The sequence below is a fragment of the Siphateles boraxobius genome, unplaced genomic scaffold (genome assembly GCF_051911475.1).
Source record: "Siphateles boraxobius isolate OS27281-9 unplaced genomic scaffold, OSU_SipBor_1 5, whole genome shotgun sequence".
Taxonomy (NCBI): domain Eukaryota; kingdom Metazoa; phylum Chordata; class Actinopteri; order Cypriniformes; family Leuciscidae; genus Siphateles; species Siphateles boraxobius.
Window position 1 is genome coordinate 24,756,519 of NW_027509141.1, and position 26,008 is coordinate 24,782,526.

Here is a 26,008-nt window from a genome sequence, read left to right on the forward strand (position 1 = left end):
ATTTGCAATTATATATGTATATATTTGTGTATTTATTATTATTTTAGTGTTCGGAGTTTTGGATCACACTGTATGTATATGAAAAAAATCTGTTATAAATACCTAGACATGGTAATAAATATTAAAAATAGTCAAAGAAATTAAATGAATATTCCATATGGTATGTATAATATATTTTTTCATATACATACAGTGGGATCCAACAGTCTGAAGTCTAAAATAATAATAAATACATTTTAATTTAAAATATTCACGCAGATGTTTACACTGACAGAAATGTGTATATATGCTCCGTTGTTAAATATCTAAGATCTGTTGTGTAGCAGTACAACGAAAAGAATGACAGATAAATTAAAAGGTAAATGACACATCAAACTACGCGACATATCTTTGTGTGACGTTTTTTTATATCTTTGTGTGACGTGACGAGGGATCTTTAATTCAGAATGCTTGAGTCACGTGTTTCCGGGTTACAACAGCACTTCCGGCTTCTCTCCTGTGTCAGTTATTTAAAATATATCAATGTGAGAGTTCGTTAAGGGGTTCACAGGTATGTTTTTTAAATGGCGTATTGTATGTATGACTTTTGGTTTAACCGAACAATTTAAAACAGCTAAGTTAATAGTCTCGGTAAACATCAGTATCCAGTGTTATTTACTATCATTCCACGCTTGCTAACACTTTAGCCACCTCGCTAAATATTGGCGATTATACGTGTTAGGCTGTGTCTCAAAACCTAGTGTGCTGACTACCTAGACAGTATTTTGCGCATCAAAAGTCGTGCTTTTGTAAATAAAACGATTGGTCCCTATATGGACAGCAAAAATAGGCAGTCAGCTGACCGTTGAATACAATTGCAGGTGTCTGAGCTGAATGTATAACATAAAGAGAGTATTCAGATAATTCGACTTAATAAGAGCTTCAGATGGACAAAAAGTAGATGTTTATCTCCTCTTGCCACTCAGTTATGTAAATCAAGGATTTTTTTGTTGGCTGAAAAAAACAAACTATCTCTACTAATGCATATTTTCTTGTTGCAGCTCAAATAAGCAGAACAGGGAGGCTTTACTAACATGGAGACAGAGGAAGTAGCAACTGAGGCACCCGCAGAACCAACATCCGAAGTAAAAGATGCAAATACAGAGGAAAACAAAGAACCCGTTCCTGCAGAACCAACATCCGAAGGAAAAGATGCAAATACAGACGAAAATAAAGAACCTGTTCCTGCAGAACCAACATCCGAAGGAAAAATTGCAAATACAGAAGAAAACAAAGAACCTGTTCCTGCAGAACCAACATCCGAAGGAAATAATGCAAATATAGAAGAAAACAAAGAACCTGTTCCTGCAGAACCAACATCCGAAGGAAAAGATGCAAATACAGTTGAAAACAAAGAACCTACGACAAGCACAGACATTCAGGATCATGTCACGGACAAAAAAAAAGAGGAAGCTGTAACTGAAACTGAAAAAGAAGGTGAATCTTCCAAAGATGTCGACAAGCCTCCTTGTGACTGGCTGGAGCCACTCGAAGAAGACTGTGAGGACGTTGATTCCCAGAGTGTTGATGGAGAAATAGAGAGCATTGCTGGTAGCGAGTGGAGTGGGAGTGTGGTTAGTGTTTTGAAAACTGCTGGAGAAAGAGGTGGCAGAGGTGGTGGGTATGTACATGACCTGGATTCTTCCTAATTAATGCATCAAACTTTTATTTATTAAAATGCCTTTCATCTTATGCATTGCATTACATTGTTTGAGCTAAAACAGATGAATGTTTTTCTTTTTCATCTAGGAGACCAAGACGGAGAACACAATTAGAGGTCGATGAAGGTTGGGAAGATTGTCCGCCATTAGGGAAAGGATGGAAACGCAAGCAGGTGTTTCGTCGGTCAGGCAACAGTGAAGGACGCAGTGATACATACTATATAAGGTATATTTAAAACCGTTTGTTTAAAATGCAACAGATACAATCTGAATAATGAGACTTTCATTTTGACTCACTGTTTATTTTTTCTCCCTTTCAGTCCAAGAGGTCACAAAGTAAGAAGTAGGGTTGAGCTTATGAAACATATAAAAGAATCTGTGGACCTCACAAATTTTGATTTTAAAACGGGCCAATTTCTTGGTGACGGTCCTCGAAGAAGAAAGGTGAGGAGATGTTCAGCATGCTCTTTTAATTGTCAAGTCACCTTTATTTATATAGAATATACAATACAAATTGTTTCAAAGCAGTTTCACAGTAATAAACAGGAAAATGACAGAATCAATGATCCAAACTTAATAAATATGAGACAAATTTACATTCTGTTTTTAAAGTAGGACTGTTATATATATATATATATATATATATATATATATATATATATATATATATATATATATGTGTGTGTGTGTGTGTGTGTGTGTATATGTGTGACTCTGGACCACAAAACCAGTCACATGGGTATATTTTTTGAAATTGAGATTTATACATCATCTGAAAGCTGAATAAATAAGCTTTCCATACATGTATGTTTTTTTTAGGATAGGACGATATTGGTCGAGATACAACTATTTGAAAATCTGGAATCTGAGGGTGCAAAAAAATGTAAACATTAAAAATATCGCCTTTAAAGTTGCCCATTTATGTTCGATAATTCGATAAATCAAAATCGATAATTTTGACCCATACAATGTATTGTTGGATCCAGGGTCACATATATATTTATATTGATTAATAGATTTTACAGCCCTTTTGTAAGCAGCTCTACAGAAGAAAATAGTGTCATTATTCACCTCTAGTTAGTGTTGATTCAGTTCAGTTCTATAACCGTGTCAATGTTGCGAAATGCATTAATTATAAAACAAATTTGATTCCGGTACCAATAGAAAAGGAGAGTGGATTCTCCTATGGCACACCATGGCAGCTCTTCTACACCCGGTTTTCCAAATGAATTAACAAATGCAGGTGGCATGGCCTGCAGTCCAGGGTCTTCAGCAAGTCAAAGCTGTGGTACTGTTCCAAAGTTGAGCACAAATTCCACCCAAAAGGCTGCGATTATTGTGACCCCACCGAAATGCAGTACCTTTACTGGTCCTGGGACCGATACCACTTTACCAAATGCTCCCACTCGCCCTCCTGTTGATCTGACTGAAGTTGCTGCAAATCCAACGGTTCCTCCCTTGGCTGGTTCGGTGTCTGCAGATAGGCCAATCAATGGCACCAGTGGAGCTCGACAAAGCTTGTTTGGGTAGGCAGTGCGTTTTCTTTTTCTTACACTGTAGCATACATGTCAAAAACAGTGGTGTGAATTTCTTTCTTCATGTCACTCTCATTTTGTTTGTACTCAGCATCTGCCTGAGATGTAATAAAACCTTTACTTTTGAAGAGGGACAAACTATGTGCCAGAACTGCAGGCTAGAGGTTAACGCATGTAAGTCAAAAATATTTTCAGCATTACATTCAGTTTTGTGAGTACAGGACAGGTTATTTAGCAGCTTTATTGTAATAACAGAAGCGTATTTTTTGGCTATTGCTGTTCCTTTGGTGATCATGTTTTCTGTTGTTTTAGCAATAGCGAGACGCAGAAAACCCTACAAAAAGGTATGTTTTTATTTTATTTGTGTGTGTGTGTTCTTTTTGTGTTATGTAATCAGGGCTTGACATTAACACCTGCCAGATGTGGATGGATTTCAGCAGTGGCGTGTAACGCAGTCACTCCTACTAGCCACCTTAGTGGGTGGAAATTTATTTATAATATTGCCTAAATAATTTAGTCAAAAATACAGATTTCGATGCATAGGCCTATAGATATTGAAATATATCTGATACGCTTCCAATACTGATTTTCCGCAGAATAGATACATGTGTACGAACGATACCAGCTGCACTTTCATCTCTCAGACAGCGAGTTGACACACAAACCCGCCTCCCCTCACTCACTCGTTTCATTTGCTCTGGATGAATATTGTTGGTGTTACAGGGCTTGAATTTCAGTGTGGGATTGTGTGTATTGTGCATAATGTGTCAGGTCTTAAAGTGACAGCAGCCTAATATACCTGCTGGCAAATTATGAGATAAAATTAAAAATATCTATAGTTTTTCACCATGGTATCGATGTCAAAATTGTGGCCAGCGAAAATGCTGAGTGGCTAGTAACTTTGGAAAACCACTAGCCACAGTGGTTAATGTCAAGCCCTGTATGTAGTGTATTGCATTACAAATATAAAGACATTTATTTGTGGGGGTTTTTGTGTTTAGTGGAATCCATGTGGCCGATGCCGAGCATGCCAAACTGCAGTGGACTGTGGAAAATGTGTTAGTTGCCGAAATGGTCGACTACGCTTACGACTTAATATCCACTCTCGGAAAGTCGTTAAATGTCGAAAACGGAAGTGTTTGCACCCCATCCGTAAGGACAGGAGTGTAAAGGTACAGTGGTTAAAATCTGAATATTATTATCTTCTTTTTTTTTTTCAGTGGGCAGATGATTTTCTTTGTCTAAAATTGTGTAAGAATATAATCTTCAATTGTTACCCAGAAGGTATTTGGACCTTGGCCACACTTGCAATGTCTGAATGCCATTGGATTAGTATTATTACTATTAGCAGTAGTATTATTTTATGAATTTATTTGAAATGGAAATCCTTGCTAAATAAAAATATGAATCTCTAACAAAATACATCTTACTGGCCCCAAACGTTTGAATTGTAGTGTATATATGGATTTACCTTTTTTCTAATAACTAAATAGGTCACTTAAGTACCCATTTTTATCTAATCCACAGATATCAGAAGGGCAGTTTTCAAAAACTGCTGAATCACTCAGCACAGCTTCATATATTTCAAAAGTGAGTTTTTTTTCTTCACACAATGCACTATTACTTCATTATGCTTGTAAAAGCATTAATCGTTAATTATTTTTTCAGCCCTCAGTCTCAGAGGAATTTGAGGACTCACAGGTAACAATCTTATAAATAATGTGTCAGAAGTTGTCTGAGGGATTGCTGTAAAACAACTATATCTTAATGTTGTTTTCCTGTGAGCAGAGTTCCTATCTGCAGTACAGTGACTCAGAGGATCTGTCTATGTTCTTTGGGGGTAATGATGGTGACAATGGTCTGGATGAGGTAGAGTTCTAGCTACACTGTATTATTTCACTGCAGTAGCATTATCCAAGTGCCTTGATCACAGATATGCACATGATTTGAAGAGAAAAACAAAGTATTTCTTCCCCCACGTATGTCATGTTGTAAGACTTTCATTCATCTTCAGAACACAAATGAAGATCTTTTTGATTAAATCTGAGAGCTTTCTGGACTCTCCATTGACCGTCTACGCAACTACTACTATGAAGCTTCAAAAAGTTCATAAAGAGATTGTAAAATCAAATTAGATTAAATTAATCCACATGAATTGAGCAGTTTAGCCCAAACGAAGAGACACGAACACTTTATATGATGATTGAATTTAGGCTTTTATTCACATTTAAAAAGTAAACGGAAGCTCAAGCATGTTCGCTTGGCTCATGAACCAATGAGGTTCATTCTCGTGTTACGCATCACGTTTGAGCTTCCACAAGAACCAATGAGGTTTGTTCTCGCGCGTCAAGCAGCTTCTGTTTGTTCGCTGACCAGTGTTTGTGAATAAAAGCCTAAATTCAATCTGTTCATCATATTAAGTGATCGCGTTTCTTCAGAAAATATGGACTAAACCGCTCAATTCATATGGATTAGTTTTACGATCTCTTTATGAACTTTTTGAAGTGTCTGTTGTGTAGCTGTCAATGGAGGGACGGAAAGCTCTCGGATTTCATCTAAAAGACATTCGTGTTCCGAAGATTAACAAAAGTCTTACGGTTTTAGAATGATATGAGGGTGACTAAATGACAGAATTTTCATTTTTGGGTGAACTATCCCTTTAAACTGCAAATATTTAATACAGTCAGATGTAATTAGAGACTTATAATAATGTCCTTAATACTTTTCAAATAACTTTTATCACTTGATTTCCAGATGGGTGTTCCTAAGGTGCGTCGCCGTTCCTGCGGGAAGTGTAAAGGCTGTGTTCGCCGTACAGACTGTGGAAGCTGTGATTTTTGCATGGACAAACCCAAATTTGGAGGCAGAAATAAAAAAAGACAGAAATGCCGTCTACGACAGTGCCAAAGAGAGGCTATGGTGGGCTTCCAAAATATCATTTTCATTGTATTATGTATCTTTATTTATTTTATTTCTCACCTTTTTATATGAATTAGAATATTGTTGTATGGGTTATTATTGTACTTTTTGTTGTCTACTAGATTCAGGATTATTGTCATATAATATTAATTTATTATAACATTATATGTAATAAAGAAATATATATGTATATATATATATATATTTTTTTTTTTTTTTAAATAGTAAAATGACCATTTTTAACTGATTCATGGTCAATGACTTTTATAATCTGCTTATAACCTTTTAATGATCAAAATTTAAAAATACTTCAGTTTAAAAGGAGCCAAGTACTGTTACTTGTCATAAAGATATGGTCACTAAAATAATTATTAAGAAACAAATTGTTTAGTGGAATGAGAACAGTTACTGTTATGTTATTACTTGATGTTATATTTACCTGTATGTTATGTTTCTCATTTAGCAGCTTTATTTATTTTCCTTCTGGTTGGCTAAAAGTTATTGTGTTGCTGCTGATTATTGCTTAAGACTTTTTACACAAGAAATGACAATCATGTAAATTGTGTTGTGTTCTACAGAAGCATTTGCTGCCCATGGATGAGGCGGAGATGTTGTTTGCTCAGGGCTGGGTTACCCGCGGTAGGCCACGTTACACGTATGGACGCGGTAGACCCAGGTCCAAAAAGTTGTGGGATTTCGAGGTTTCAGATAATGAGGCTGAACAGTACCTGCCAAAAGCTTCCTCGGGTGCTGGCCGGATGGTAAATACAGACAGGCTCCTCCAGCCAAATTACAATGGAAAGGTATCCCAGTGGAGTGAAGTCCTTAAAGCATTAAAGTGTATTCCTGTTAGCTTCCAGTAACTTTCTTCTGTTTTTTTTAGGCTTACTTTTATACTGATGTTCCAAACAGTCATATGATGAACAACATCCCACTCTACAATCCACAAAAAGTTGACGTATGTTCTCACCATGAAAACAATATAATACCCATATAATATTAATCAAGTCATGATGATTCCAAAAAACGAATCCCAGAGAAGATTTCCCTAGAGACGGAAATAAGCTTATTTGGTTGCCAGAATAATTTTTTAATTTTTTTTATTGTTTGAATAGTCCTATATGTCCTATACAATATGTTTGTATCTCATCATCCCCTGTCTTTTGAGAAGATGAGAAGCCCTCAGCTGTACGCAGGACGGGCGGAGATGATCAAAGAAAACGGGCTTCAAGGCAGTGTCATCAGTAGCAGAGCCTTTCTCTCTGTGGTAAGCTTCTTATGGGTGTCTCTTAAGCTTAAACAAATAAAAGCAAACAAAAAACAAAGATCAGCAAGTGGGAAATAAACCTAGTAAGTTGCATAGCCATACACTACTGATATTGTTCCCACGCAGAGAGGAAAAAACAAGCAGACTCAGTGACTTCTTTGAAGCTGAATGAGTTGGCGGTGTTTCAATAATTACATTGATTTTTGGTTGTCGTGACAAAGTTTTCTGAGAAAACAAGACTGAAATGCATAATGCATGACCTTTAAGATTAGTGTATTCTATTAAATAATACTAGTAAATATAAATGTAATATGTATATATGAATAATAATTAAATCTAATAAATATTTGAAAAATATATTAAAAAAATTACTTTGTGTTTGTATTTTTATTCAGCAAAGATACAATATATCAGTCAAAAGTGACACTAAAGACATTTATGCGGCTACATAACATTTCCATTTCAAATAAATGCTGTTCTATTCAAAGAATCCACCACGGTTTCCACAAAAATATTAAGCAGCGCAACCATTTCTTGAGCAACAACTCAGCATATTAGAATGATTTCTGAAGGATCATGTGACTCTGAAGACTGGAGTAATGATGCTGAAAATTCAGCTTTGCGTCACAGGAGTAAATGACATTTTAAAATATATTAAAATTGAAAACGATTATTTTAAACTTAAATGATATTTCCAAAATATTACTGCATTTAATGTATTTTTGATTTTTTCAAAACACCAGTACACGCTGTTGATCGATTAATTGCTTGCCTTTTTCGCTTGTTCCGATTAACCAGATTTATTTGCATTTCCCATTTATTTATAGAGACCAGAGGTCCTTTCTGCAGCTAGATGCGATACTGCAGCAATTCCACCAAGCTGTGCTGGGGTGAGTTTGAGGGAAGGAAATCGATCACAAGGTTCGGCAGTTCAGGATCAATGTCAAGAAGAGCAACAGGAGGGCGAATCTTGTCCCTCGGTGAGGAGCTATTTTATGGATATTGTCTGAATCATGGAAGTCATTGTGGTAACAGTGATTATGTACATCTGCCTTTTGCAGATCACTCAGATATTCAGCATGGCAGACAGTGACCCCACCATCCAAGGCATTGACATCAATCATGAACTGATGCCGCTCCTGAAGTCTCTTCGTAGCATGGTGCTTCCCGTCCTCTGGTTCTGCGTTGTGGTGGAAGGGCCTCGGTTACAGCTGATGCAGTGCTCCAAGCGCTCCACTATGGCAGACACCATAGTTCATATTGAGCCCAGTTTCCACTACCACATCAGCGTCCAGGGACAACCCCTGCTGCCCACCCACAAACTCTACGACAGCCACCCGTCTCGTCTCACTAAAACAGAAGAGGTTGTTGCCCTCCTCGAGGAGCTGGAAAGGTACTCTGTCTGCCAGGGCTCGGGTCACAAAGATTCAGCAAAAGCGCCAGAGCCTGTGTTTCCCGAGCGGGCGGCTACCTGTGACTTCCTCATTTTCCCAGAGGCAGAATGCTGTGAAAAATGCAAAACTCCCTAAACGGCATAGAGAGATTATTCAGCACATGGAGATTGGTATTAGAGTAATACATCTCTTATTAAAATCCCACTTGCAAGATTAAATTTCTCCCTACTCTAATGTAAAAATAGAGCACCTTTTTGTTTTCTCAAAAAGATGCCACCATTACATCGACTGCTGAATTAATTTTTGATTACTTTAATCCACAAATCATAACTGACATTACTTCCCACATTATTGAGTGACCACTAAACATAAAGATGTTTTTTGACCCTAGAGAATGTGACACATTTTGGTACCCGCTCTGGCAAAGGATGCACATTGAATCCTGGTCATATAAATGGAGGCAGTGAATGGGGATGTTTTACACAATTAAACCTTGATCAGTTTAACTGTACATCTTGCCTTGCACTTAAGTTATAATAGTGCTTCACATCCATTTAGGTTTAATTCCTCACACCAATGATATCTGTACATGTTTGAATTCTTATGTACTTCTCAGGGGGGATTTTTCAGAATGCATTAATCATGTGGAAGATCCATGTTTGTTAAAAGATTTAATATTTGCTGTATGGTATGGGGTGAGGCTGCTCTCTTGTTTTGGATAGACAATTTTGTACATTGTGCAAGTGGTGGCAGAGAAATTAAATCAAATATAGTGAGAATGTTTTTTATAAACATGTCTTTTGCTTTCCAGAATTTCTGTTTCCTTTATTATAAAAACTCTTGATTTGTTTGTATGTGCTTTCATATGAATATTCTGAATCAGTTTATTTAATAAATCATATTATCTGTTGGGTAACTGTCATTATGTGCTTGTTATATACATATCACCATACTTTCTCAGTTAATCAGTAAATGTCATTTTACAAGTTTTCTGAAACCTTGTTTAAATATGCAAATGAGGCATTATCTAATTAATAAATTCACTCATTTGCATACATTTAAAGAAAAGTAAACTGAACATTAAATAAAGCCAGGTTCAAAAATCTTGTTTCATTTTGGTGACATACTAGAGTTAAAGGTTTTCACAGAAAGGATTCTGGTCTGAAAGTCAATTTTCACCACGTTTCTAGGAATGAAATATTGTAAATAGTGCACAATGATATATGAACAAACCCCTTGTAAAAAAAACAACAACAACAACTACTGAATAAAACAGTGTTTGCTTTTAAGTGCTACTGAAGATTTCTGGCTTGGTCTATTAGAAAATACATTTTGAGAAAACAAGATATGTATTGTAATTGAAATCTAAAAATGGTTTTGCCTGTAGTGTCTTATCTTAATGAGACCTCGCTCAGTAACAAAATTTAAATGCTAGACTTTAAAAACGCATCACTGATGTCGGATTAACTAAAAGTCTCTTTAACATACGTTGCAGCATCCACATGTAAATTTTCTCCTGCGGTTTCATGGATCAAATATGCAATTCACACGTGCGCTACAGGGGGCAGCATAACACAATATAACTGCACCTCTGCATTCAATTCATGCGAAGTTGAACTTCAAATGAAAATTTGTTTTCAATATGTAGTTATTAAAATACTATCATTTATAATATAAAAATCTGATTATCTAAACGGTTAGTCATTGCACATGAAATGTCGTTCCTAGGAATGTGCACATGTAATTATTTTTTAGATTTTCGTTGCGAACAATTTGTCTTATAAAGCAGTGCAAGTCTCAGTTCAGACACGCTGTAAGTAGTTACTGGCAATGAATTGAGTCAATATAAATAAGCAAGACTGAAAGAGTTAATCAGACAAGTGGGTGCGTGTTGCTCTACCCTGTTTGCCAGTCTCGTTCCAGAGGTGTGACAGCGCTTTACTGTGAATAACTGGGATGAACACTAAAATGTGAGAAAGGATGTTATAATATCATTGTGCTGGCGATATGCAGGGACCCATATGCTTTTCATAAAGGGGAGGATGTGATCTGCAAGATGTGACTGAGGAGAGCCGCAGAAGAATATTAATTGGCATCGCAGGTCCGTGTGCATGGTCTTTTCTTACGATATCTTCTATGAAACGTCGCCTTTTCTCAATAACAGACAGTATTAGAGTAATATTTGAAGCACTAATCACTTAATTTATGGTTTTGAGAATTCGGTCAGCGTCCCTAAATGCAGGGACGCATGAGGAGAAATCTGCCTCATGTCGTGTCAGATTTCTAGGACCTTTTTGGTGTTGTGCTAAATGTTTGTATTAAGACGTTGTCATTGAAAACCGGCGTTAACATTCTCTTATCGTCTCATTCATCCAGCATGTAGTTCTGCTGATGAAAGCGTCGCGCGTGGCTTTAAATGGGATTTTCCGTGGCATGTTGCTATGCGATGGATTAATGCTGCAAAACAGTCACACGCCTGTTATTGTCTTGGATTGGTTATCAGTCCATGTGTCATAAATGTGTCAATGTATGTGTTATTTCTGGTTAGCCACAATGATCAATATTGCGATACTATTTATCCAGGCGTGTGTCTCAGTTTGATTCATTATAAATGATTCGAATTTTTTGAATCAGTTACAGTAAAAAGATTTGTTCAGTGACCCTTTCCGCAGGTTACAATGCCAGTAAGTGGCCACAAGTCTGAATTCGGAATAGCATACTAGTCTTACTATGGCATAACGATATAAACTAAAGTGTACTAGTATGCTACTATGAATTAATTTTGTATGTCTTGAGTGAGTCATTCAATCGATTCCTTACAAACACTGAGTCATTCGAAGGTCTTATCTTAAATTAAACATTTTCGTGAGACTACAAATCTACCAAAGGAGTGATTGAGCTTCCAATTTCCCCCACAACGGACAAAGTAACCAGCTCTATTAAATTTTCTTTCATGTTTTTGTTTTGTTTGTTCTTTTACATCTACCATGGTATCATACCAAAACAACCATGTAAATAGCATCAATATCATCTACAGAATTAATTTAGTATATATCAAAAACTAATAGGCTATCATCATCGCTGTACCGTGATGCCACCACAGTATTTTAGTGTAAGAATGCCAGCATCAGTGTTTTTTTATTTTAAATTATTATTAATATTTTGAATAAACTTCTATTTTTTCTCTATTTCATTTTCAATTTTATTTGGTGCTTTTAGTTTACTTTTTAGTATTTAAGTAATTTTATTAAACTTATATAAACTTACACTTATTTTTACTTGAGTTTCAGTTTGAATAATTTTAGTACTTCAAATAATGTTTAGTGCTGTCAAACCGATTAATCACTATTAATCGCATCTAACATAAAAGTTTATAAATATAATGTCTGCATACATATTAATGTACTACTTTTGATTAGATTTTATTGATTTTTCTCATTTTCGTTGAAGGTTTTCATCTAGCATTTATGTTGTATTTTATTTCAGCTTTATTTCAATTATTGAAAACAATTTTTAATTTTAGTTTTAACATAAAACTGACCCACAGCCAGACAAAAAGCACTCATGTGCCAAGTCTTGTAGAGGTGTGGGAATTATATTATGTGGTTTTGTTTTACAACGCTACTTTCCTCAGCCCACATCATAATGCTTATTAGTATGACAATCAGCAGATTTGCCCATTCATTCAAACGTGATTCACATTTTGCCTGTCATGGCACATAATGAACTGTGCTTCTTTAACTGAAGCTCTTGAGCTGAGCTCCCTCTCTCAGGTCCCACTATGTTCACTGCTAGCTGAGGATGGTGTATGTGGTTTGAAGTGTCTAGACTCTGAGTCACTCTGCTTTGCAAGGCACAGATTTCTTGCTCCATCTAGCACTGTCAAGAGTGTATTTTCAGCAGATCTTTTTTTGACCTCCTCCCGTCCAGGGTGCATCAGCAATAAAGAGTTCAAACTGAGTCAATTGAGGCTTGATGTTTTAGCCATGTGTAGACAAGCAGGCACAAAGACTCATGCTGGGAATTTCAGGGTAACATCGTTTAAGCTTGTTATATTTTCAACCCGTCTTATAGCTTGCAGGGTTTTGAAATATGTTAGATGGTTATAGGAAGTGACAGGGGCAGCATCTACATGCTGAAAGGGATCATTCATATCAAAACAAAACATTTATGTATTGACAAAAACTACACTGAAACATTTTTCAAAATAGCTTCTTTCGTGTTCCACAGAAGACAAAGACGTGACAGAATGATGACAGAAGTTTTAATTTTCGGGTGAACTATCCCTTTAAAGTCTTGAGTCATCACCACAAATTACAGTGCAGGGTGTGAGTCTTAGTGTCCAAACAAATGGCTTTCTGTTATCTGTCCAGCTGCCATGCTGTCTGACCCCAGGACAGGGTCTGAGGTGGCAAAACACTGTCTCCACCCCGGCTAGGCTGTGAAAGTATACATGTTTTCACAGAGGGATTTACCACAGTGTTGCCAAGCTGTGGTCAGCTTTGTTACAGACTGTCTGTTTTGTCTTCGTCTATGCAGTAGCAAAGAAAACACGAAGGGAAGAATTTCATCTTTGGGTGGACAAGAAAGAGGAGTTGAGCAATTACTCAGGCAGAAATAACACAAATTTAAGCCGCCATTCGACTATTCTACGAGAGATTTAGCTTGATGTTGGGTTTTGTAAGGCTCTGATGTTCTGTAGTGCAATACTGCTCACATCATCTCCGACTTGAAACAGTTTTAAATCTAAAAGGATAATAGTTTTACCTACTTGGCTGCTCCTAACTTACTCTAACAAAACAGTGTCATGTTCACTAAAGCTGCACTTAAGTTCACGCTTGTTCAGACAGACAAAAAAATATTCTAGAAACCATACTGAATATGACAAAAGAGATATTTTCCCTTATTTTAAAAGACCCAAAAATGTTGTTCCAAACCTGTATGACATTCTTACTTGTTTTTAAAAGTAAAAACTTTCACCTTACAATGAAAGTCAATGGGGTCCAATGTTGTTTTGAAGACTAAGGGCAGAAAAAAAGTCATACAGGTTGTTTTTTTTTGGTTAACTTTCCCGTTAAGAATGAAGATAAATAAGATTTAGAGAACATATGATCTCTAATACAAACATTTGCATATTAATGGACCAGTGACATCGTCATAATGCTACCTTAGGTCACACATGTTGCAGGAAAGCTTTTTGTATGTCACTTTATGACTGACTATGAAAATAAGGATATACGGTACCTATACAATATACTTGTTTAATGTTCATAGAAGATCATTTGTAGAAGTATGAAGGGTGACTCTGAATAAGCAGACTATCTGTTAAGTCTAAGCATATAAAGTGCTTATTAGGGCAGGTCCTTGATTCTGAAGCTACTAAAATGGGTTGAACATAGTGATTGTTGTTTGACCCCTGTAACTTGATCTGCAGAGATCAAAGTGAAAGAGAGTAGAGGTTGGCAGGACAGCAGCTGGTTGTTCTTGAGAATCAGATGTAAGGAGGAAGGGTCACTCCTGGTCATACTTGCTCAGATGAAGGAGCCGTATTTCATTATATTGAGCACAGTCCTCCTTTATTAGTTCTGTCCTTAACTAATGGTCTTTGAGATTACTTTTGACAACTTTGTTCACAAATCACTGCTATAGGGTTACACAGTTCAATCATTAAGGAATAAAACAGACTCCACCTGCAGTGTTTTTACTTTTATGCTCATTAAGTTTAAAGTGCCCCTATTATGCTATTTTAAATTTTGCTTCGGAGATATCCTACAACAGGTTCACATGCATCCAAGGTCAAAAACCACTTTAATTTTCTTATATACATTGCACACCACCTCTTTTCTCAGTGTCTGAAACGCTCAATAAGGGATTCAGACTCTCTAAACCCCTACTCTGCTCTGATTGGTCAGATGGCTCAGTATGTTGTGATTGGTCTACCACTTACAGCATATGTCTTAAACAAAACGGCCATTACCATATCTGAATTTCAGCTCCGGAGGCTTCCTCATCACTTGTATACGCAAACATTAACAATGTGTCGGTTTTACCCTATCAAATCCAGCGTGAGTCTTCATTCTTTGGAAGTGCATACAAAATGGAGTTGCACAAAAAACTGCGTCTTCTCGACATGTCGACATGTTGCAACAACATGTTGCTTCTCAGCTAGTGTTTGAGGGCAGGTCAAAGTACTAAGTAGGCATTGTTTGCACTCAACCGATAAAGAACATAGGCTGGTATTGAGCAAATTTGTTACAAACGTACGTAGATATGGTAGTACAGAGTTGAGACTGGAATTGCTGACGATTCGTTTTGGCAGTTCAGAATTGATTCTTTCTTTAAGGAGACAATAACTTTATTTGGCGTGCACTTTGATCTTTAAAATTTTGCAGACCTTTTACATAAAAGGCAATACTCGAAAAAGCATAGGTGCACTTTCATACACTTACTTGTGTACACTTATTTTATATGTAAACTGGCTTGACTTACAATTGTTCATATGTACATCAAATTATTTTAGAGACTACACTCCATGTCAATTAAATGTGTTCTCAATTATGTCTGTTTGTTTACTTACAATTTGCATGACTACCATTAGAAGCATGCCCCATTAGATGATGCTCAAATACTCCTGTCTGTGACCCAGAAACATTCTTCATTGCACCTCTGTTGTATTTTGAACTCTGAAGTGATGCAATGGCCAAAGAAAGACAGAGAGTGTGAAGGAGCGTAATCTTCCAGCAGTAATCCTCTGATTCTTTGTAGTGCCAGAGCCCTATTGGTGTGCTAAAACAGGGCAGTGCAAATGAGAGACAGGTCATGACAAGTCCTTGGAATTGCCTTTGTCTGCTTTGAGAAAGCACTTCTCCCCCAAGCGCTAATCTCAGCCCCTCCAATTTCTACAATAAGGTCTCATGGTCACAAATAGCGTCAGATCCCTCTGCTATGCCAATTCACTATGCTGTCATGTGCAGGAAAAGTGTGTTATAAATTTCTAGGCTGCATGTTCGTTTAATCTTGCTCATGTCATTTTATATGATAGTGTTGCAGCATTTTTCAGAAATTCTAAATGATCCCATGAAAAAAACGTTAACTATTTTAGAAGCCGGTGATTTCATATACATTTTTACAGTGTTTCGTGCAGGGAATGTACGATTCTTAGAAGATCCAACCCTAAAATTAAATGTCAGGTCATGTAAAAAAAAAAAAAAACAACGTACACTTCTCTAAAACATCAGTTTAGCCAAAAAAGAAATGCAGTTAGCAGATGGAGGTGTAAAACATTGCAGAGAGCTAATAACAAGTGTTCAATGTGTCATGTTTAGTGCTCGAAAGCTCATAAACTCATTTTACTTTCCAAATTTTCTTTGGTTGACTCTTTAATAAAAATGTCACCTAATAACAGACTGACTTTGCACTGAATCAAATAATAGAATAGCCTACTTGATTGTTTTAAAGCCTGGATAAGTATGTTTTAAAACAAAATAAATTACCTGTTATATTGTCACAGTTTTTCTTCCAAAGCACAGGAGAAAGCTGAGAGGAATGCTGCATGCAGAGGTCAGTAACATGGTAAATAAACACTGCTGACACTTAATGTAATGTTTACCACATGACTATTGACTTAAAGGAATATTTCACCTAAAAATGAAAATTCAAAACCTATATGACATACTTTCAGCTGTGGAAAACAAACAATTGTGAAGATTGCACTTTTTTAAATCAATGAGAATGCATGGTGACCAAAGAAGTAAAGCTTAAAAAATGATACAAAATTATATTGATATATATATATATATATATATATATATATATATATATATATATATATATATATATATATATATATATATATATATATATATATATATATATATATAAGACAAAAATGTCTTTCTTGAATGGCGGTGACCGAACAGTTTATTCATAGCCTAGCCTACTTTTGAAGTCAGTGATGTCCATGAATTGTTTGCTTACCCATGTTCTTCAAAATACTTATTTTGTGTTCTGCAGAGTACTGCAATGTGAGTATACATTCAGAAGCCATATGGTTGTCACGGACGCCACAGCCTCACCTGTCCGCTTTTCAGACTAAACCACTGAACTTGCCGACATAATCTGCATTTATATAGCTTATTTGTACTTGAATTCGATTTTATATACATCCGAATTGTCTGGACAGACCCAAATATAATTTATATATAACTTAAAATGTATAATAAAATTTACTTGTGTATGTTTAATATTTTATTGCCATTTATGAGTGTGTAACCCCCGTGAGCGCATGTAAATGGTTTCGTCCTTGTTGCCTTTAGGGCTCGTAGAAATTACTGACTGAGTTGCAACGTCTGCAAAGAAGAAACGCAAAAAAACATTTGACGTCGTGCATTAAAGACAACATTCTAGAGTAACATGTTAATTAAATCGGACATGTAATGAAATAAGCAGCTGCTTTTCTCTACTTGTTCGGATATCTTCTTAGCGACTTAATTCGGTCAAGGTAAGTCTTTGTAATTGCACATTAAAGCAAAAAGTTTCTCCAGAGTAGCTCAAGCGTGTCACACGCATAGACTGTAAAAAAATAGGTCACACGTGATAAATAATTGATTTCAAAATGTTAGTTAATTGGAATTATTTTTTTCTCTCGTTTGACTTGCGTTTGCTGTTTAGTTGACGGTGATAAGTGATAATTTATAAAATGAGGATCATTTAAATTCACATCGCTTCATATACGTTGATTTGCTGACTTTTGACACTTGGATGTACTGTAGATACTCCAAATGCATTGGAGTCACAGCTGTGCATACAGTCTCATCTGCCACAGCTGTCATGAACATGTCAATTCACACACTCTAATGATTTGTTTTAGGATGGTTGTAAACAGAAACAGATCAGTGATTTCAAATAGATATAGACAGTTACGTATCAAAAAAAAAAAGGTGAATTTGTACATGAATCAGATTTTTTTCTATTAAAAATTGTTGTCATAAGTTGTTCCAAACCTGTATAACATTATTTTTCCCATTAAACAAAAAAGAGGGAGAAGTGTACAGCCACAGTCACCATTCACTTTGATTGCATTTTTCCTCTGTTCTGCTGAAAGTGAATGTCTGAGACTGTCATTCTGCCAAACACCTGCTTTTGTGAATGTTTTCTAGGTTTGAAATGACATCAAGGTGAGCAGATTGTAAAATTTTTGGCTAATGAATGTAACCCTTTAACCAGGGTTTACATATGACAAGTGGTGACTCTACGCTATTCCAAATTTGTACATGGAACAAACACTAATTATGAATTAAACTTTCCCAGTTTTATTTTTCAGAGATTTCTATCACTATGCATGATACTGTAGTTGCATTTTGGTATTGTCCTTTAGTATTTTTTTGTCTAATTTTTATTTGTGAGACATCTCTGGTTCTCTTGCTTTTCCCTCTCTCACACTTTATCTCTTTCACATATTTTGTCCCAGGACATTGGGTGCTTTGTCATCAAATTCCCACAAATCCCTTGTTTATATCTCTCATAGTTCTCTGAGTCAGGTTTTGATCTTGGAGCATTTATCCTCCCCTTCCTCCTCCCATCATGCTCTCTGCCAGGTCTCTACAAGAGCCGAGGTGTGCGATATCTGTTAGCATGTGTCTGCCAGATGTGCTCATAGTGTTTTGAAGAATCTTATTCGTTCTGTTGTGGAGTATGAGAGCAGCTTTTTTTATATATACATATTTTGCCTTTTTTTTTTTGCATTTATACCCCTACTTGCAATATTTTACATTCATACCCCTACCTACACTTGTTATACTTTGTTGTAGTTTACCCTGCACATGGTGGTTTTATGTTTTGTTTTGTTGTTGGTTGCATTCCCAGCCATCCATCGTACCACATGACCCACATCACTTCCATATAAAAAAAACAGATTCTGCTCGTTCTGTCCATGTCTTGCTAGCAGGCTTTATAACCTAAGTGTGATTCATGATCAGTCTGTTTTGTGCCATTTGGCATGTGAAATGTTTTGTCTTGTTTGTGAAAGTACAGTGGATTCAAATAAATTTTAAGTGGATGTCAGTATTCAAGTTATTTTATGTCATTAAATGCATTGACATGAAAATAGACATCTTTACCCTTTATTTGAATATTTATTTGAATATTGAATATAAAAATGGTGTTCAAGATTTTTAAGCATATTGTGTAGTGTTGCTGGTAATTCAATTGTTTTTATTTGTGATAATGCAATGAAATATACCAAATTTTGCAGTTTTAATTTTTGACCAGGCTGTCATACAAAGAAATTATGTATACATGCAAAAACGAGAGAACCAACTAAATATTATTAATTGATTATGTTGTGAATATGTGAATGTTTTTTAATGCATTTCTTGCATAGTAAAATAAAACTTGTCGCTGTAGTTTACCTCTTTTTTTTGCCAAATACTTTTGTCAGATAAAAACCTTAACCAAGTTTTAACAAAAGTGACATTTGTTGTTATTTATTATGTTTCATTAAAAGTTACTCATTCGTTTAAATCTGAGCTATTTGGTTGTAAGACTCAAAAAGTTTCTGCAACCCCAGATTTGAATGTTGTTGTAACATTGTTGGATAACCTGGGTTTTTCACAATGACCGTAAATATGCTTTTACTTTCACACCCTCGGTCATGTTACCCTCTGATGACATAACTTCCAGAAAGTAAGAGGAGAGGTCATTTTTAAATGAATGATTTAGTGGCACAGCAACGATTCAAGTATAAAAACGATATTTTTTCATTTATTTTGATAGCACTATTTTCCTCTCTTAATTAATGTGTTCTGGTGTCTTTAAATTGCATTTTAAGGCAGAACAAGCCATTAACCTCCCATAAGCCATCATTTAGAGGACTGAGTTACAGCCAGAAGTCAAAATAAATCGATCTTAGGAACATATAGAAGTTATTAGTGTGTAACAATTATACTTTTTTTCTTCCACACTAAGGGCTCAGCAGTAAATCGAGAAGTCGCACTGTGGCTCCCTCCGCAGTCCACTGGGATACTGCAGTATTGTGGCCCTCAACACTGAATGACATGCCTCACATGACTCTAACTATAAGGTGATGGGAGGTTCTTCTCAGATCAGTCTCAGCTCATTGGTATCTTAATTTAGACACGTTCATTAGATATACATTCTGCTTTATCCACAGGAGCTGAGGGTTAATTGGGAGCTAAATTCACAAGACTTCCTGAAATACATTAAATGGAGGTCAAAGGTCACCTGATCACTGCCATGGGCTTAGTCACTCCAGGTAAGCCTACTTAAATAATTCCTTGTTGAGAATTCCTTTTGGAAAGCATGGATGCACAGTATATATTATATATTTTTGTGTTAGTTGATATTGGGGGGTTATTTGTACCATTTAAACCTATTAATTTTGTACCCTTAGAATGGATTTATACAACTTTGTCTTCCTGTCTCATGCACATTGTGCTCGTTCACAGATGTCAAGGGCTGTCAGGACAGCAAGCTTCAAGCAGAGCGAATCACAGAGCTGCAGGAGCGAAAACAGAGTCTGCAGAGCCTTTTGAACAGTCGTCTCGGAGAGCTGCGGCAAGTGTGTCTTCTGGAGGCGGTGAGATGTTTTATTCAATTTTTGAACAGTATTTTACTTTTAGTTAGTCGCTATAGAATAGTATTCTCTCAAAGAAACGAGCACAAAATGATTACTTCAACAGTGCAGGAAATGTGCATCGAGCTGATTCACAAAGTTTCTAGATCTGCATGAGTTTTTATTCTTTTTTTTTCTCCCTCTCTCTGTTTTAAAAGCGAATTTTCTCATTTGATTTTCAAAGTTTGGGTGTTCAAAGTTTGGCTTCACATTTGCATTTATGTGAAGAACTGTTTGTTATTAAGTTGTGTTTTATATGTAGATGTACTAAAAAATCTGAACTAGGCGTACTTATTAGAACCATCTGTTCTAACGAATGGCAACAAACAGCACAATATTCATAAAAATGAAGTGATTGAAACAAAGTAAAATTTTAAATGTCTGTACAGGAGCTCACAGGGAAGCTTCCACAGGATTTTCCTTTAGGAGACGGGGAAAGACCTCCCTTTGTTCAGCGCCGAGCTGGCCTGGCTCCTCATGTCACCTCTAAAGGGGAGGTGAGTCTGTCTGCTGAAAGCTAATAAAAGGAACGGTTTAATACAATAATAACCATATCTGTTTTCCATGTAGGATGACCCAGGTCAGAAAAGGCAGATGAAGGCTCTCTTCAGTGGTGCCCTGCGCCGGAGCATCGATTATGATAAAAACACATTGCACAGTAAGAGGACTGTTCATCGGGGATGTCACACGGGTAACAATACACACACACACACACACACACACACACACACACACACACACACACACACACACACACACACACACACACAAACACACAAACACACAAACACACACACACACACACACACACACAAACACACACACACACACACACACACACACACACACACACACACACACACACACACAAGCACAAATGATATTCTGGTTAACATTGGTTATTTGGTACAACATGCATACATTGGGAATGGCTCTACAGTAAATGCATGGTAACTGAGGTATTTCTCCTCATTATGCAAGACTGTTGTTTTGCTTGAAAAGGATAGTGGGCTAATGTTGACAGACTTTGATATTTATAAATGACTTGATTATATGTTTTTAACCAATAGCTTACTCCAACAGAACATTTATATTTTAAAAAACTTGTGCCGTCAGACACATTTTTATGAATTACATTTTATTTTTAAATTAATACTTTTATTCAAAAGGATGCATTAAAATAATCAGAAGTGACAGTAAAGATATTTACAGTGTTGCAAACTTTTTCTATTTCAAATAAATGCTGTTCAGCAGCACAACTGTTTTCAACTTTGATAATAGTGATTTTCTTGAGCACCAAATCAGCATATTAGAATGATTTTTTGAAGGATCATGTGATACTGAAGATTGGAATAATGCCATCACATGAATAAAAGATATAACAAAAAAACAATCTTTCCAACCTTAAACTATTAAACAGTAGTGTAAACAATTGCTGACTATATTGAGACAAGAAACAGTTTCATCTCATGATATTTAAGAAATCTGTTCTTTGTGCAATTATTTTATGGAATTATTCTCATTTTTAATATTTTCAGAGGACACTGTGAAGTCAGAAAGCAGTTCAATGTCAGACTCAACATCACATGACCATGGTGAGGCCTCTTAACATTATAAAACAATGAATGTACATCTCAATACTCTGATTCATTTTGGCAGGCTGTAACTGTGATATTGTACAACTCTGTTAACTGTGGTTTACAGAGGATTCGTCTCCCAGTGTGGCACCTGAGCATCGCTCCTTGTCTCACCCCCGGCTGGCCCCAGGCAGTCCTGACAGTAGGCTCTGTAGGAAGCTTTCGCCTGTGGAGATCTACTATGAGATGAGGACTCGCCGCAACTCAGCCTCAAGCTCTGTGAGGTGAGCGGAGAGGAGAAAGGGATGTTTTCACAAGCTGAAATGGGTAAGGTTTACACTACAATTAAAACGTATGAATGTTCATCCAGCCCGAGTGACTCTATGCCAAGAAGTGCATCCAATGTGGAGGGCAGAAGTGTTCCAGCCACACCGCTGTTGTCCCGCACTGCACCAGTCAGTGTCCATGTGAGGTACTAACTCTTTTCTGACCATTCCTTCTGCTATTTGTACACTGTAGTGTCTACACTTTGGCTCTGTTCCAAAACCTAATGAGTTGCCTACTGCCTATATAGGCATCTGCCTTCTAAGGCAACACCCAAACTGGCATTTGAATGGCCAGCAACACAGAAATAGCACAATATGCAAGAATGATTCTAATATAGTTTGATATTAGTTTGTTGCGAAGCTAACAATAAAATACTCTCATAAGCATAGACAAACGCTACCTTTCAAAAGATAGGGGTTGTTCATATTTTTTTTATGTTTTTGAAAACTTATGCTTACCAATGCTGCATTTACAAAATACAGTAAAAACAATATTATGAACCATTATTACAATTAAAAATAACAAATGGATGTTTCATGTATTTTAAAATGTAATTTATTCCTGTGATGCAAAGCTGAATTTTCAGCATCATTACTCTAGTCTTTTGTGTAACACAATCCTTCAGAAATCATTCTAATATGTTGATTTGTTGCTCAAGAAGTATCTCTTATTCTTATCAAGAATTGCGCTGCTTAATATTTTTTGGAAACCATGATGCATGTTTTTTTCTGAAAAAGAACAGCATAATCTTTTATAACATTATAAATGTCTTTACTGTTGCATTTGATCAATTTAATGCATCCTTGCTGAATAAAATAATTAATTTCTTAAAAGAAAATTGTACTGAATCCCAAACTTTAAAACCTATTACACACAAATATTGGGAATTCAACAATTTAAAATTAACTTTTACTTTTAAAACTTTTCAGTATGAAAATAAATATTTTATTTTTTAGAATTGTTCTTGCTTCTGCCATCTTCTCCCTAAGCTAAGTAAAATACTTCCTAGATTGGCTTTAGAGCCAAATGTTTTTTCTTTTAAAATCTTATTACCACAAATGACTTCTTACTGTCTTATCTTCTCCTTCTGCTAGGCCGGAGATGTCTGGTGGTATTGCACTAAAGCAATGGTGTGGCAGTCCAGATGTTCCTCAGTTTGTCCCACTGGCATCTTTGGAGGGCTCCTCATCAGAGCGCCGCAGCTGCCCTTACAGCTCCCGCGCTCGCCGTAGCAACAGCTCTGAGGCGTTACTTGACCGCTCGAGTCTCCCTGAGCCCGGCCCTCCCCGCAACGGCATGCCACCACGAGCTGGACCATACAAGAGCTCTGAGTCCCTCACGGATGGGAAGCTCCGTCAGATATATCAAGGCAGTCCAGAGAGTCAGATGATGGGCTTTAAAGACCAAGGTCGAATGCGCTCTTCTCTTGGTGGCAGTGGCACTGGTTACAATGAGATTTTGATAGACTACATTTGGGGCAAACAGCAAAAGAGGCCCGTCCAGGCTCCGCAGAACCAGTCAACAGGACGAATCTGGCCGGATTTCTCCACTCCTCAAACGGGCACCCCACCGCATTATAACGGTTTCTCACATTCGCAGTTACATTTGGCTGCCGCTCCACCTTCCTATAGCCCCATGCTACTGCGAGGTCAAGAGTCTGAACCCCGTCGGGTCAAAGTGACGCGAACCAAATCCTGCGGACCCTTCATCCCACAGGATGCCGTGTTGTTCTCGGCGTATGATCTGTCACATCACTCCTCTGGATCCACGACCTCTTCTATTCCCAACCTGCTCCCTCACCACACAGAGCTGTCCACTGCTGCAGCGTTCGGACGCAGGCCGCCTCAGTTCTCTCTGCCCACTCCTGAGGACTCCACCCGCAGTCTGCACAAGGCACTGGCTCTGGAGGGACTCCGGGACTGGTATCTGAGGAACGCCTTAGGGTATTCCACTACGGCCAAAGGTCACGACGGACTTTCCATGCGCCACTCACATACTCACCATCACCTAGTGCACCAGCCTCAGTCCATCCCAGCCGACCCACTGTACTCTGTGCACCGTCAAATACCTCAGTCAGCTTCATTTCACGGGCATCCCTTGCATGCCAGGTGAGTTCTTCACATTTCTCTTCCACCCCACAGCAGGGCTCCCATGGTTTTGGAAAAGCTGAAACTACTCAGAAGAACCATGCTACAATTATTAAATCATAATTATTATTATTATTATTAGTAGTAGTAGTACTACTTGTAGTAGTAGTAGTAGCAGCAGTGTATATATATGTATATATATCACAATTGTAAAGTAAACATTTATCACAATGGTTTTGATTTAATAGTTTAGCTGTAATTTAACTAGTTAGGTGTTTTTCTGATGCTGCTATTTTCAGTTTGATCTTCTCTCTTCATCATGGCAGGTCCGTGGAGCTCTCTCTCTACCCAGAGCCTTTCCCCTCAGAGAGGAGCACTCAAAAAGAGTCCGGCTCTGAGCCCCCTTCACCTGGAACACTGGTCTGACTGGCAGCCTACACACCCTAGGGCCTCTAATGCAACATGTTGCAAAATCCAATGCAAAATGTCACCTTCTTTTAGGGATGCACCGGTCTAATACTGTGCTCAAGTACTAGTACTCCTTAAGAAAAACTGATATAATAGACCCTTAGTTTGTAGCATAAATGCTGCAACACAAAGAAAAAATGACAGCAGAACAAAAGAGCATTTGGTTGGAGATATTGAACATTATTATTTATATATATATATATGTATATATATATATATATATATGATAATTATTTATTATTATATGAATTATATATATTTGAAACAATGTTTACTTTCAGGGAAGAAGGAGGCGGGAACCGGCGAACGTTCAACGCATAGTTTTAATCATAAAATAAACAAATAAGAAAACGAAAGTAAAGCAGCAGCTCCTCATGGATGACTGCCGCATATAAACGTAACAAATACCAACATAGAAGGCCTGGGCCTGGTCCTGGTCCTCTCTCGTCTTGCACTGTCGTCACTCCTCCGCGGGACTGGAGACCTGTGTGACGCGCAGGTGACGCTCATTAGCACTCGCTCCGTTTCCACGGCCCTCGACCCCGCTCCACTTGCCACAATATAATATAAATTATGGCATTATTTAAAAGTACAATTACTGTACTGCATTCATCCCTATTGATTCATTGTTCAACAAATCAGGAGGCGTCTTTAAACGACACAGAACTGAAATAGTAGATCAGTGTATTAGCTGTCATAGATCTAGCGCTGCGCTTGATTGTAAACTGGTGTTTACAAGATACATTTTGTTTATTTTTCTCCATACTCTGTGTGTGTATTAATGGGATGTTATTGTAATGTATCTATAATTTGTTTTCAAAATGTAAAGTTAATCATCTCCACTTCATCCTGAGATATATTTATATATTTTCAGAGAATAAAATAGATTATAAGATATATGTATTCTTAATTACTATTTTGTAACAAATATGTTTCAGGTTAACAGTCATTTAATTGTATACAAGACTACTCTAAGTTTAATGAACTCATGCATTTTAATGTACTATAACAGCAGTGAATGTGTTGCATACTTGTTTGTTTATATCTATATATCTAAATATCTAAATGTAGCTATGAAGAGTATGATAAAAGCATTTCATAT

The 26,008-nt window shown here is 36.8% G+C and overlaps 2 protein-coding genes across 5 annotated transcripts; both read left to right on the plus strand.

Moving 5' to 3' along the window:
* Nucleotides 1–438: 438 nt before the first annotated feature.
* Nucleotides 439–9,737, plus strand: mbd1b (methyl-CpG binding domain protein 1b). 2 transcript variants are annotated; one of them, XM_077203506.1, is made up of 17 exons: nucleotides 439–550; nucleotides 1,041–1,660; nucleotides 1,789–1,926; nucleotides 2,021–2,144; nucleotides 2,865–3,226; nucleotides 3,327–3,409; nucleotides 3,548–3,579; nucleotides 4,237–4,407; nucleotides 4,763–4,825; nucleotides 4,904–4,936; nucleotides 5,024–5,104; nucleotides 5,990–6,154; nucleotides 6,733–6,957; nucleotides 7,038–7,112; nucleotides 7,326–7,421; nucleotides 8,249–8,401; nucleotides 8,483–9,737. In XM_077203506.1, the coding sequence occupies exons 2-17, from the start codon at nucleotides 1,074–1,076 to the stop codon at nucleotides 8,948–8,950; spliced, it is 2,856 nt and encodes a 951-aa protein (XP_077059621.1). In that variant the 5' UTR covers nucleotides 439–550; nucleotides 1,041–1,073; the 3' UTR covers nucleotides 8,951–9,737. The 2 variants fall into 2 exon arrangements, with proteins under 2 accessions (XP_077059621.1, XP_077059622.1); XM_077203507.1 differs by having other exon boundaries at nucleotides 453–550; nucleotides 6,733–6,915.
* Nucleotides 9,738–10,737: 1,000 nt separating this feature from the next.
* ccdc120b (coiled-coil domain containing 120b) lies at nucleotides 10,738–25,401 on the plus strand. Of its 3 annotated transcripts, none has more exons than XM_077203514.1 (11): nucleotides 10,738–10,916; nucleotides 19,781–19,895; nucleotides 19,986–20,087; nucleotides 20,281–20,411; nucleotides 20,837–20,944; nucleotides 21,018–21,138; nucleotides 21,986–22,042; nucleotides 22,152–22,308; nucleotides 22,395–22,496; nucleotides 23,446–24,459; nucleotides 24,765–25,401. In XM_077203514.1, exons 3-11 carry the CDS (start codon nucleotides 20,039–20,041, stop codon nucleotides 24,862–24,864), a joined length of 1,839 nt encoding a protein of 612 aa, XP_077059629.1. In that variant the 5' UTR covers nucleotides 10,738–10,916; nucleotides 19,781–19,895; nucleotides 19,986–20,038; the 3' UTR covers nucleotides 24,865–25,401. The 3 variants fall into 3 exon arrangements, with proteins under 3 accessions (XP_077059629.1, XP_077059628.1, XP_077059630.1); XM_077203513.1 differs by lacking the exon at nucleotides 10,738–10,916 and adding an exon at nucleotides 17,145–17,315; XM_077203515.1 differs by lacking the exon at nucleotides 10,738–10,916 and adding an exon at nucleotides 17,145–17,315 and having other exon boundaries at nucleotides 21,018–21,105.
* Nucleotides 25,402–26,008: the final 607 nt, after the last annotated feature.

Excerpts from the sequence above, each read along its gene's own strand:
- ccdc120b (XM_077203514.1), top strand. The coding sequence starts at position 20,039 with ATGGAGGTCAAAGGTCACCTGATCACTGCCATGGGCTTAGTCACTCCA. Across the intron at positions 20,088-20,280 it reads CATGGGCTTAGTCACTCCAG|ATGTCAAGGGCTGTCAGGAC; the intron begins GTAAGCCTACTT and ends GCTCGTTCACAG. Across the intron at positions 20,945-21,017 it reads ATGTCACCTCTAAAGGGGAG|GATGACCCAGGTCAGAAAAG; the intron begins GTGAGTCTGTCT and ends TTTTCCATGTAG.
- mbd1b (XM_077203506.1), top strand. The coding sequence starts at position 1,074 with ATGGAGACAGAGGAAGTAGCAACTGAGGCACCCGCAGAACCAACATCC. Across the intron at positions 2,145-2,864 it reads ACGGTCCTCGAAGAAGAAAG|AAAAGGAGAGTGGATTCTCC; the intron begins GTGAGGAGATGT and ends CGGTACCAATAG. Across the intron at positions 3,410-3,547 it reads CAGGCTAGAGGTTAACGCAT|CAATAGCGAGACGCAGAAAA; the intron begins GTAAGTCAAAAA and ends CTGTTGTTTTAG.